Below are 13071 nucleotides of genomic sequence, written 5' to 3' on the forward strand. Positions count from 1 at the left end.
GGCACGTAGGCACAGAGAGGCCCTGACCAGTCAGGGAAGCTGCTGGCCACACACCAGCATGGCCCCCACACGGAGCCTGGCATCCCCAAGGGGCCGGGACGCACGCGCAGGGTGGCCGAGAGTCCTGCTCAAGTGGCGGCTTAGCGCCCGGGTGTGGGCAAGCACTCGGTGCTGGTGCTGGGACTGGGGGGGGGGGGGGTGGGTGGCACAAGAAGGGCCATCAGTCCTCTTGCAGGGCAGGGGACAGGCAGAGGGTCGTGCCCCCCCCGCTGGGCAAGTCCTCCCCAAGCCCAGCTGGTCCTAGGTCACCCCCTGCCCCTAGGAGTGCGGCTGCAGGACGGGGGTAGCGTAATTGGGACCAGCCCCGTGGGGGAAGGGGCTCTCTAGGGTCGCAGGCAGCTGGGGGTGTAGCGTCCGCAGGGTTGCAGGCCGAGAGCTCAGCCGGTCTGCTGGGCCAGGGGCTGGGAGGGCCTGGGGCGCCGAGGAGTGTCCAGGAGGCCCAGCAGCCTGCTCCTGCGGGGCCTCCTCTCCGTGCCCGTCTCTGCCACCTTGCTGGCGAGGGGGCCCTCCGATCCGGGAAGGGGACAGGCCCGGCGTGTGGAAGATGGCGACTCCGCGTGCGCGTGGCGGGTGGGGGGCCCAGCCGGGCGGGCCCCGCAACGATGTGTTAGAGGCCTTGACACGCCGTGGACAAAGACCAGGGACACTCCACAGCTTCAAGTCTCCTAGTCTTTATTATTCGGGGAATGTAGCATTTCTGGGCTGCAGGGGGAGCGGGGGCCTCAGCTGAACCTGCCTGTGGAGCCAGGCAAGGCTGGGCCTGGGCGCCCGAGGGGGCGAGCGGCCAGGGAGCAGGGCAGGGCTGAGGACAGTGACGCGGTCAGCCCGAAGGACCTCATCTCCCTGGTGGCTGTGTGTGTGGCCTGCAGTTCAAGTCCCTGAGTTTGCCCCACTGGAACACCTGCGGCCTGGTGGGGGCAGGGGCAGGCAGCCCAGACCCAGGCCAGTGACAAGAGCCTCTCCCCCCACCCCCCCAGCCTCTCACCGGTCAGCCCCTCCCCAGGAAGCAGCCCCGGACCCTGCCTGGAAGGCACCACGGGGGACACCCCCCGCTCGGTGCTGCAGCCGCCCAGAGGTGGACAGAGGGGTGGGAGGGCAGGATGCTGGAGGGCGGAGGCGGCAGAGGTTGCTGCCATCCAGGCCCGGTCCAGGGAGGGCGGGACGGAGGGCGACGGCACCCAGCAGGACACCCTGGGGGCTGCCCAGCCCCTCCTCCAGAGACCCACGCTGCCCTCGGGCCATCGGCACTTCTGCCCACTTAGGGGCCTGACCAGTCCAGAACCACTTGGGGCTGCAGGAGGCACCCGGCGGGAGCAGCGGGGAGGCGGGGTGTGTGAGCCTAGGGCACACGAGGCCTGAGGACACGCAGGCTGGTGTGAGCCCCAAATCACTGGTGACGGTGGCCAGCAGGGCAGGTGCGGGAGGGTGGGGCTGAGCACAGCGTTTTGGAGGAAATGCACCGATGTCATGCTCTGGGGACAGCCCTTGAGAGACAGACGCAGAGGGCTCTCCCATCAGGCCAACCTCCCTCCTTGCCTGCCTCTCTGCCCTCGGGGCTCTCGCTGTCTGCCCAGGATGCCTGGGAATGATCTAGCTGGCAGTCCCGAGAGGCCGCCCTGCCGGAGAGCCCCGGGTGGGGAAGGGAGTCACAGACCTGTCCCCCCATGCCTGGGAGGGGCTGTGGCCCGCCCACCTCCCTGCGGCCATCTAGAAGGTACCCTGTAGTTCTGACTCCCGCTCAGGGACGGACTGGCGCCAGGTCACACAGCACAGGGTGTGGCGGGGCACAAGCAGGTGCCCCACACACCCAGGTCTCGGCCGTCCCCCGCCCTCCCTGGAGACCGGGGAGGTGCCCCGTGGGAAGCACCAGCGAGAGCAGCAGGCCCACGGCCGTCTGACCTCAGCCAGCATCGGGCCCGCCTGCCCGCCCTGGCCTGGCCCCCGACAGACCTGCATGTGCACGTGCCCGCCTGCGTGGGGCCGGGCCTGTACCCGTGCGTATGCTCGCGCGCGGTGCCCCGTCCGGCCGCGCTGCACGTGCTGGCCAGGGGGAGCTGGGCTCAGGGGGCCGGGAGCCAACGGGCACAGCGCTCCCACCTGGAGCCTGCCAGACACGCCTGCTTGCTGCCTCCTGCGCCCCACGAGGACCCTGGCCCCACCGGCAGGCCGCCCAGCTCTGCAGGGTCAGAGGACAAGCGCGCACCGCCAGGCTGCCCAGAACCCGTCTGTGTGCCCACGGGTGCACACATGCTCACGGCGGCCCGCCTGCCCCCTAGGGACCCCCGGCACCGCAGGGAGCCAGCGGGGAGCCCTGCGTTCTTCTCGGGATGCCTGCTGTCACTGGCCAGGCCCCGGGGGCAGGCATCCGAGAGCGGGTATGGCCAGGCCCCAGCACCCGGGAAGGGGGCGGCCGTCAGGATGGGTCCCAGGGAGGCCACCTCCACGCTGGGTGACCTGGGAAGTGACGTAGGCTCCCGTGCCTCTCTGGTCTCGGCCAAGATTAGGGCAGAACCGGCACCTACCTGTCTGTAGTGCAGGGGGCAGGGGTGGCACCCCAGGCAGGCCCACTGCCAGACACACCCCCTTGGGGCTTGATCCCAGCCTGGGTCTGACCGCCCACTGGCTCTCAGCACCTCAGTGACCCTGACCCTCAGACGGAGTGAGGTCCCTGCCCCTCCCTGGCCGGGGCACCTAGGCCTCCCAAGCTTTCTGGGTGCAGATTCCTGCGGCCCAGCCCGCAGGGACCCAGGTTGGGGGGGCAGGCAAGGTGATGTTGGTGCCCTGTCCCATTAGCTGCAGCCCGCACCTGCCAGGGACAGCCCCCTCACGGCCCCCTGAAGAGAGCCACACCCGGTGACCAGACGTAGGGCATCCTCAGTGTTGGACGAGGGGCGCCAAGGTATGGGGCAGAGGGGCACACGGGCCTGTGTGTCCCCTGCAAGCCCACGCCGGTGGCAGTGGCGACCTGGACACAGAGCACAGGGCTGCTGGCTGCCAGCCCCAGGTCATGGCACCTCGGTCACGGCCCGGGCCTCACTGTTCTCCTCACCACATCCTCTCCGAGGACCCCAGCCCTCTGCACACCCCCACAGAAACCCCATCCCCACTGGGACAGAGGACTCTTCCTCCGTGGGAACCTCCTCTGTCCAGCCCCTTAGGGATGTGTCCTGCCAGAGCCCCGTCCCGAAGCCTGCCTTGCTCGCCCTGCTGGGGAGGCAGCCCCGTCTGCCAGAGGATGGTTCTGTCACCTCCGTGGCCACAGCCACACCTCCACCTGGAAGTCCCCAGAGCCAGTCATCCATGGCCAGGCTCAGCCCACCTTCTGCTCCCCGAGTGGCTCGGTGAACCCCCCCACCCCGCCGGCCCTGCCAGGAAGCCAGAGCCTGGGGCTGCTCTAAGAGCCGCTGCAGCCAAGCTCTCCCTGCCCTGTGGCTCCACGAGAGACCGGGGCCAGGAGCAGACTCTGGGACTTCCTACGGGGCTGGGCACAAGGGGATTGCCAATGAACCCGAACCACGTCCCCATAGTGCATCTGACGACAGGGTCAGGCGTGAGTCCAGCCTGCACACTGTATGCTCCTCCCACCCCCACTGGCCGTGGCCTCACTCCTCCAAGGCAGGCCACAGCCCCAGATGTGAAGGCACAGACCATAGCCTCAGCCAATTTCTGCTTAAGTAACGGATCTTTCTGTTTCGCTAAACTCACTCTCCTCTCTGGCTTTTAAGGAGCCCCGGGGTCCAGGCTGGCTGCAGGGTACAGACACGTGCAGTCAAGACCTCAAAGTTCCCTACCTACAGACTGCTGCGTTCAGGAGGGGTCTGGCCCAGCCCTGGAGACTGAGGGCTGGCCCCTGGGAAGGCAGTGTGGCCCCACTCTGCCACTGTCGGGGGCGGGGGGGGGGGGGGGGCAGGGTGGCCAGGTCTGGGGCCTCGAGCAGCAAAAACATCTGCCCTGCCTCCGTGGCCATGTCCAGAGCAGCAACGCCCAAGTGGAGACCCTGAAAGTGGTCGCTGGGCCTTCCAACGACGAGGCCTGGTCCTTAGGGGTGGTCAAGGGCAGCAGGAACCATCCAGAGCAGAGTGGCCAGGCTTGAAGACCCTCTGCCTGTCATTCCTCTGTGGCCACTGAGCCAGATCCCAGGTCAAGCAAGGAGCACCTACGGCTCTGGCTCCAGTTCCAGCTCTGGCTCTGGCTCTTGGTTCCGGTTCTGGCTCCTGGTTCCAGCTTGGGCTCCGGCTCCCGGCTCCGGCTCCCAGTTCCCGGTTCCGGCTCTGGCTCCCGGTTCCGGTTCCGGCTCCGGCTCCTGGCTCCAGCGCCGGCTCCCGGTTCCAGTTCCAGCTCCTGGGTCTGGCTCCATGCAGCAGGGCCAGCCCAACACCCTGGGCAGCCACCAGAGACTGTGCGGGCACTGCCCAGGGCAGCTGTGCACCCAGGGGCCATGGAGCCAACTGTCCTGTCGTGGGCCAGGAGCGGGCCAGAGTCCGAGGTCTGGCTGAAGACACAGCCACAGGCACAGAGTGGCCCTGGCCCCGCAGGGGTGGGGCTGGTGCAGTGCTTCTCAGCCCCGGGGAGGGGTGGGGGCCAAGGCACCCGGCTCCACAAGGAGCCCTCCACTCGCTCCGAAAAGCGGGCCTTCTCGCGCCTCAGTTTCCTTCCACGGGACAAGACACATCGGACCAGACGCACAGGCAGCGGTCCAGTCCCCTGCTGGGCAGAAACGCTCCCGACGACGCTCCCGACGTGGTCCTGGCAGCCAGTGCCACGGAGGTGCTGAGTGCCTGCGGTGAGGGCTGCGGGGCAGGCGGGCCCACCGAGGCCCCCACTGCCAGACGCCACGGCTGCAGGGCCACGGCTCAGTACCCGTCGTCCTCCTCGCCGTCACAACCATAATCTGTGGAACGCAGAAAGGAACCGTGGCCACCCGGGTGCCTGGCAGAGCGCCGTGGGAGTGGGGTGGCGGGTGGGAGCCCTGCTCCCGCCGGCCAGGCGGCCCTCCTGCAACCCGGAGCCCGCGGCCTTCACATCGGGGAGGGCCCGGTCGGCGACCTCCAGTACTTGATGTTCTCAGAACGGACGGAGCCGAGCTGTGAACGCCCCAGGCCCAACCTCCTTCTGGACACAAAGACCGCGTTTGAAGCTGACAGGCCTGGGTGCCTGGGCGGCTCAGTCAGTCGAGCGCCCAACTTCAGCTCAGGTCACGACCTCACGGTTCACGGGTTCGAGCCCTGCATCAGGCTCTGCGTCACGGAGCCTGCTTGGGACTCTCCCCCTCTCTCTGCCCCTCCCCCGCTGGTTCTCTCTCCCTCTCCCTCTCCCTCTCTCTGAAGCACCCCTGCCCCGCCCAGTGCCTGTGTTGCCTCCTCACCGCCACTGCCCATCATCTGCAGGGCGCTGACACAGGGCTCCCCGTCGTCCTCGTCGGGGTCGTCCTCATCGGGGTCGTCCTCGGGGTGGTACGACACGGGCCCGCTCTCCACCAGCACCGCCGTGGGCTTGGCGGGCTCGGCTCCCAGGGTGGACGGGCTCAGGGGCAAGGGCTGCACGTGAGGGGACAGGCTCTAGAGGCCGCCTGCCCTGGGGGGGGGGGGGGTCCCTGTGCTCCCAGAGTGGTCAGCGAGGACACCCAGAGCCCCTGACCTCCCAAGTGGCCCCCCGCCCCACCCTTCAGCCCACGCCCACATCAGTGCCCAGAAAGCCTCGCCCTGAGGGCACGCTGTCTGATGACACAGCCTGGCAGTGCAACCCCAGAGTGGCAGGCCTGCTCCTCGGACACTTGCCCTGCCACCTGCAGGCTTCCAGCCTCCCCGGGCCTGGGCCGGCCCGACTTCTCAGCTGCTCACAGCTCGGTATTCGAGGCCCCCGCCCCCGGCTGCGGCCGCATCACGTACCTCTCTTGCGGCCGCCTTCTTGGCCGGCTGCGCAGACACCATTGGCCTCAACCTGGAAGAAAGCGCATCGCAGGGCGTCAGCCCGGGCCAGAGCCACCGGTCGGGACACAGGGGGCCCGGGTGAGAGGCGTGGCCAGCCACTCCTCCGCGAGCACGGCGTGCTCTCAGTGCCCAGCCCCTCCTGCTTCGGCTCCCCTGGCCCCCGGCGGCCCTGACCGCCTCCCCGGGGCCCGCTCTGTGGTCACCCTTCCCAGTGGACCCTGTGGGCCTCAAGCTGTGACCTGCCCTGGTTCCCTCTGCCCTCCGGCCCCTCCTTCTGCCTTTTCTCTCAGTGAGCAGGTCCCCCCCCGCCCCCCCCACCCCCGCACCTATGCCGCTAGGCGGCTTCTCCTATGCGAACGCGCGCGGCTCCAGCCGGTCGTTTGAACAGGTCGTGCGTCCACGTGATACAGACCCGTGAGGGGGACGGCATCTATCTCCGAGTCCCCACCCCCAAAGGCCAGGCACTGGCACCGTACCACGTGGGGGCACAGCCGCCGTGCTGGGAATCGGGGCGGGAGCAGGGCCCCTGGCAGAAGCCGGAAAGCAGGGTTCTTCGGTGAAAGCTTCTTTACGACGTTGGCAGCAAATGCCAGTTTTAGCTAAAACGCCACGCAAGCCGACAGGAGACAGCCCTGGGCCGTGACTCACGTCCATCGATATCTGATGAACGCGGACCTGATGTCGGGCTGCCCTCGGGCTCTGCCAGCCTAGGTTCTGGACCGGCGTGTGGGGGCTGCGGGCAGCAGCTAACCACAGCCCTGCTCCTCCCGTGGCTGGATGCCTGGAGGAGTGGGGGCCCAGCCCCCTCCCCCCAGACCCTCCAAACACAAAAGCCGGGACACCGGCCACACTGTCACTTGCAAGGAACGGAGGAAGGAGAAGAACACCAAGACCCCCCGGACAACGCCGACCTGTCCGGGGCGACAGTGAGACCCCAACTGAGAGGAGGCAGGCTCCCCTCCCACGGCCCGGCCATGGAAGCCATCTGTGCTCAGGGACCCTGCCCCAGGGCCGGCGGGGGGAAGCATCCAGACAGGCCTCAGATGACCGAGCACACCCCACCACTGCGATGTGCCAACGAGCCCTGGGACACTGGGAGTGGACACCAGGGCAGCTCTGACAGGTGGACAGGCCCTCGGAGCGCTCGTGGGAGGTTTCCGCTTGGCACGGCCTCAGGCCGGCGGCCTCCGGGCAGGAGACCGGCAAACGTGTGGCCGTGCCGGCCGAGACCACGGGCCCGGTGCAGGGAGGGCGGTTCCCACAGAGGTGGACTCCCGGTCCCCACCGGGAAGCTGGCCTGTCCACCCACCTGGCTGGGGAAGAGTCACGGCAGTCAAGGGCGCGTGGGACGGCCAGCGGGGAGGCGGGGGTACAGGCCAAGCAGCCCGGAGGAGGGTCTGCGAGCCCCCGGGAAGGAAGCACGCTCCTCCCCTCGGCCCATAACCCCAGCCCGCTCACCCTCTCACAGCCCGGGTCACAGACGCACTGGCGCCGAGAGGGCACGGCTGACCCAGGAGACGGGGGCTCGCCCGCACGCTGTCCACTGGCGGCCAGAGACAAAGCAGCCCCTGTGTGCCGTGGACGGGGTGCCATGGGCCGTGGCGGGGGTGACGCACCTACTCAGCCCGGGGCAGCCTGAGCAGCCCGGCAGGAAGGCCCCGTGCGGGAGGGCGCCAGGTTCCTGAGGGCTCAGGGCGCCGCTCTGGGGGTCCGGCAAGTAGGCAGGGGACAGGCTGGGGACACCTCCCCAGGCCCCAGACCACGACCAGAAGGGATCACGGGGGTGCCGGTCTGTGGCAGGCCGCGCTGGGCGATCAGGAACCAGGGAGCAGAATAACCAACTTCTAGAGAAAGTGTCACGGGCGCCTGGGCAGCTCAGTCAGTCAAGCATCTGATTCTTGATTTCGGCTCAGGTCATGATCTCACGGTTTGTGGGTTTGAGCCCCATGTCGGGCTCTGTGCTGACAGCACAGAACCTGCTTGGGATTCTGTCTCTCTCTCGCCCTTCCTCTGCCCCTCTCACACACTCTCTCTCTCAAAATAAATAAAAATAAACTTAAAAAAAATTACAAAAAAAGCAGCGTCCCAAGGGGCGCCAGGCCGGCTCAGTCGGCGGAGCACGCGACTCTTGGTCTCAGAGTGGTGAGTTCAAGACCCACGTTGGGTACGGAGTTTACTTAAACAGAGCTTAAAAAAAAAAAGGGTCACAGAAACCACGAAAGACATTTAGTCCCCCTTGAGACAAAAAAACACACCAAAAACATTTTCACTTCTCGGTTGAGTTAGGGTTAAAAACCGGGAGCGACAGAGGTCTGGGGAGGAGGTGAGGGCGGGGGAGTGGGGCCACCCCGCCCCCGCAGGCCCTCCAGGGCGCCTCTGCGCGGGGGGGGGGGGGGGGGGGGGGGCGTACGACGCCCTGCGTGACCCCCTGGGCCCAGGGCGCTGGCCTGCTCTGCCGCTCCCAGCTCCTCCCCTGACCCGCTCCCCCCCCACAGCATGTGCTCTCCGCCCGCCCCCCTTCTCGGCAGAGAGAGGCGTGCAGCCAGGGCACGGGGCGCAGAGAGCCCCTCCTGGAGGACAGGCCGGCTCACCCGCTCCGTGAGCAGAACACACCCTGAGGCCACAGCCCCTTTCCAGGGCCGGAGCCCCTGGTCAGCACAAACGGGAGCGCGCAGGGCAGCGGGCGCAGCGCCAGGCGGACGTTCGTCTCCAGCACTTGGGGGCCGAATGCCAGCCCAGGCCTCCCGCCCTGCTCAGAACCAACACCCGGCCCACCGGGCCCAGTAGTACCTCTTCCCCACGCTGGTCAGGGGGTCGGCCCTGTGCCTCCTGGCGGGCGTTTTCCTCCGAGACAGCTTCCGGGTGGCGGCCCGCCCCTCGGGCTGTGCGTCCTCCTCCTGCAGACCGCCCCCGCCCTTGCTGTTGAGGTCCCGCAGCACGCTGTAGTTGATCTTGCTGGAGATTTTCTTCTGCTCCAGCATCTTCTCGATGGCCTCCCCGGCCGTGCTGGCCTGGATCGGCTCCCGGCGTTTGCAGGACTTCTTGGGCTCAACGGAAACGGGGATGTCACCACCCCACGGGGACCTCAGCGCCCGTAAGCCTGCTAGGTGCCGCGTGGGATGTGGGGGCACAGCCGGCTGGACAGCGGCAGGTGGGGGGGGGGGCTCGGCAACCAGGGTCTCCTGGGGACCCCCGCCCGGGGGAGCCGAGGTGTGCAGGGCCGGGGCCCCCCCGAGGGCGGCTCCCACCTCCTCTTGGAACGGCGGAAGCCGGCTGCACCCCACTGTGCCCTGGCAGCTCACCATCACCACCGGCCGGGGGCAGGTCTCGGGGTGTGGGGCCAACTCGACCGCCTACGAGCCCACCACGCAGATACCCGAAGGGCACACAGGGTGCTCCCTGACCTCAGGAGGCGTCACCCAGTGGGGACGGACCTCGTCCTGGGTGCCACACCACGCACAAGGGCCTAACTGTGCCTCCTGCCGGCTCCTCCCTGCCATGCTGCCAGGGGCCCCACACCCTGACCCCCAAGCTCCAGGGCCACGCCGGCCTCCTTCACCCCCTGCCCCAGAAAGGTGCTCCCCATCCGGCCACACGAGCAGCAGGCCACATCACTGTGACCACCAACAGGAAGGGAAGTGTGACTGCAGGTTCTCTCAGCTCCCAGAGCCGGGACAGGGTGTCCACGGAGGTCACAAGGCCCCAATTCAGCCTGCCTAGGATCTTCCCCAAAGCCGAACGGCACATCTGTCCGAGGGGAGGCCAGCACCGTCAGGGCCCAGCGGCCAGGGGCACAGGTCTGTGCCGCGCCCCGGGAGCCCTGGCGTGACTTGGCGGGGGGGGGGGGGGGGGGAAGCAAGACCGGCCCCCACGCGCACCGGGTGCCCCTACCTACCTTGTGCTCCTTGTAGATGCCAAGCTCCTTCTCCTTTGCTATTCTTGCTTCTTTCTCTGAAAAGTCCCCAAATGGCAGGATCAGCAGGGGCCCCGTGGCCCAGGCTCCCGGGCGGGCGGGCGGGCGGCTGGGCGGGCGCTTACCCCTCTGCTCCCGCAGGTACTCCGCGTTCTCCCGCATCCACAGCTCGGCCTTCACGCGGGCTTCCGCCTCGTTCAGGATGTACTGGGCAGAACACGGCACCACACTCAGGTCTCGGCCACCAACACCCTTCCTGCTTGTACACACTGGTCAGGGGTGGACCTCTGACCCACGAGGCTATAGGCTCACTGGGGGGAGCCGGTCGGGGACCCCGTCGCCCTCCACCCCTTCCAAGGCCAACAGCAGGGGCACAGGAGCCAGGCCAGAGTGCGGGGGCACAGGTCCCTGAGAAGGAACTGAGCTGAGGACACGGTGCCCCCCTCCCCCCCCGGGAACTGATAAAGGTCCCGGGGGCCGTGTGGTGGCCCGGTGTGGGGACGCCCCACCCGCGGGAGGGCAGGGCGGTGTGGCCAGCACAGACCACGTGCCGCACGGGCGGAGGCTGCACGCACACTCACCCTGTCGATCTCCAGGTCGTCGATGCCACTGAGGTCCAGCTCGCCGTCCCCACACGCGTCCGCTACGGGGAAGCACGACACCGGTGTCATTTGGGGTCAATAACCGGTGACCAAGTGCACACTCCCCCGGGCTGTCTCAGGACTCGGGGGCTCTGGCCGAGGGCGGACGGCGGCCCCGCGGGGGACAGCGCGTGGCTCTCACACCAGCGCTTGTGCAGGAAGGACGCTAGACCAGAGCCACGGCCGAGGCGGCGCCCCGCCAGTCCCTGCGGCTCCCGGACGACAGCAGCATCTCCGGAGCAGGAGAGGGGCCGCGGAGAGTCCCCAGTGACACGCTCGGGACGTCCCCAGGCCCCGCTGGCCACTCCCCTCCTGCCTCAGCTGGGTCAACAGCACAGTCTGCATGGCCCGGAAAAACGGGGCAGCCGCTGCTCTCTGCAGCCCCCATCGCCAGACGGTCCTCTGCCGCTCCTCCCGATTCCACCCACAGCCCGTGGGCCACACTGTCGCTCCACGGCCAAGGCCCTGCGTGGACTCCCCCTGGCTCTCAGACACGTCGCTCACACGCCTCCCTGCTCTGCCTCGATGCCGGCTCCCTCGGCCCCTGCAAGAATGGTCTCCTCCTGCCTCAGGGCCTTCGCACAGGCCCTTGCGGTACAACCTGCACACCGGGCTCGGGCTGTGTCGCTGTCCCTCTCACCCTAGGCGTCACCGCCATCAGGGCAGGCACGTGCCCGCCCATCGCCACACCTGGCTACAGGGTATGTGATGAACGTCTGGGTGGCACAGCCTCACAGGGGCTCCTGGCCCAGCCCTTGGTGCCCGGAGACGAGGCAGGGCCTGCACCCTGCAGTCTGGGGACACCCGAGGGAGGAAGACGCGGCAGAACCGGGACAGCCTGCGCCCCAGGCCTCTCCCAGCAGGGTGAGGGCAACGCTCCTGCCAGGCCACCAGCACCGCCAGCGCCGAAGCCCAACCGGCGGGGACCGTGGAGGAGCTCGGGCAGGAGGACCCCCGGCCAGCAGAGGGCTCTGGCCCGGACTAAGCCAGCGGGCCACTGGGGAAGGGTTCTGAGGGCGGTGACGAGCCCGTGCCGGGAACACCGACGGCTCACACACGGCAGGCGCGGTGCCCACCCTTCCGTAAGGCTGCACCCCACCTCCCCCAGCTGGGGACGGGCGATCTGGACCTGCTACCTGCCGGCCATGGTCCCGCCTGCCTGCCCAGAGGAGCCCCCCCTCCTCTCCCCAAGGCCCCCAGGCACTCACTGGGGTCCTGGCTCTGGGAGGAGATGCACTCTCGGATGGAGTCTGAGATGCCCAGGCTGGCCGCGGTGGGCAGGGGGCCAAGCAGGGACTCCAGGGCAGGGGGCCTGGCGCCCCCCTCGGGGTCTCCGGCCCCGTCGGAACTGCTGGACAAGCCGCTACCAAGGATCTCCTGGTAAAAGTCCTTGTTCAGGTGGCTGGCAGCGGCTTCCAACTCCTCGTCCTCGGCATCGTCTTCCCCAAATACACTGGACGTGGTGTCCTCCACGGAGCCTAGGGACCCAATCGCACACACCGCCTGTGAACCGCGTGGAAAGGCAGAGGGCCCCACCGCTGTGCAGAGAAGCATCGCCGTCCAGCCAGCAGTTACTTCGTTAACATCAGTGAGCAACCGACGAAAGAGGGGCTCAAAGACGCGCCTCGTCACAGAGGGAGCCCAACGTCCACGCACCTAAGCACGGCCCTCGGCCTGTGCCTCACGCTTTGTGCAAAAATTCACTCAAATTTAACGGCTAAAAATTTTTTTTAACGGGGGAAAATACCGTGGCTTTAGGTTAGGCAAAAGTTCCTAGTCACATCTAGGAAGTGACTCGGGAAGCAACCCACAAAACATCGGTCGCTTCGACCGCAGCCAGCTGGAGAGCGTGGCCCTCCCGTGAGCAACGGGCGTCCGGGACACGCGGGCGACACTCGAGGGTCCGGAAGAAGAAAGCACGCGGCCCGTCAGCACCGGCCGCGGCTTCCGCGGGCGCCATCACCCTCCCGCCAGGCCGACAGTGGCGTCGGGAAGCGGCTCCCACACCCGGCGGGGCACACACGCGGCGGCCCCTCCGAGACAGGGGCACGTGCCCCGCACCGGCCAGCAAGTCCGCTCCTCGGCGCTCGCCCGGCAGAGAGGAGGTAGACGCCCACGCGGTCACCTGCGCAGACGTTCGCGGCGCTGTGTGCGCGACAACCCAAACCCAGAAAACACCCCACGTGTGCGTCAGCCCCGGCTAGACTAACGACCCGGGCGTACGTCGGGCCCGCCACGCACCACAGACGGGGCCGCTGTGCACCCGACCCGCGCGCTCCCACACAGCAGAGCGGCCGGACGCGCGTCAGGACGGGCCTCGTGACCCATGGAGGAAAAACGCCAGGAAGTACAACCGACCTCCGAGGGCTGCCTGCGATGCGCGGGCTGACACAGGCCCAGGGCGTCGGGGGGGGGGGGGGGGGGGGGGGAGGGGGGGGCCTTGTCCATCTCACCAAAACGCCGCCTTCTAAGTTTGCGGTTTGTCGTGCGTCAGTGACGCCTCAGTAAAACCACTGACGAGTCACCA

The 13071-nt window shown here is 68.2% G+C and overlaps 1 protein-coding gene across 3 annotated transcripts in view; it reads right to left on the reverse strand.

Moving 5' to 3' along the window:
- Window positions 1-715: 715 nt before the first annotated feature.
- BRF1 (BRF1 RNA polymerase III transcription initiation factor subunit) overlaps window positions 716-13071 on the reverse strand; it is a 61547-nt gene continuing 49191 nt past the window's right edge. For all 3 annotated transcript variants that reach the window (XM_045452190.1, XM_045452188.1, XM_045452189.1), the window contains 8 exons: window positions 11753-12022; window positions 10485-10546; window positions 10029-10110; window positions 9886-9941; window positions 8781-9037; window positions 5949-6000; window positions 5426-5597; window positions 716-4951 (listed from right to left, as the gene is read on the reverse strand). In XM_045452190.1, the coding sequence (XP_045308146.1) occupies window positions 4914-4951; window positions 5426-5597; window positions 5949-6000; window positions 8781-9037; window positions 9886-9941; window positions 10029-10110; window positions 10485-10546; window positions 11753-12022 (989 nt within the window). In that variant the 3' untranslated portion in view covers window positions 716-4913. The remainder of the gene's footprint in view (window positions 4952-5425; window positions 5598-5948; window positions 6001-8780; window positions 9038-9885; window positions 9942-10028; window positions 10111-10484; window positions 10547-11752; window positions 12023-13071) is intronic.

This window comes from Leopardus geoffroyi, chromosome B3 (assembly GCF_018350155.1).
Source record: "Leopardus geoffroyi isolate Oge1 chromosome B3, O.geoffroyi_Oge1_pat1.0, whole genome shotgun sequence".
NCBI lineage: Eukaryota > Metazoa > Chordata > Mammalia > Carnivora > Felidae > Leopardus > Leopardus geoffroyi.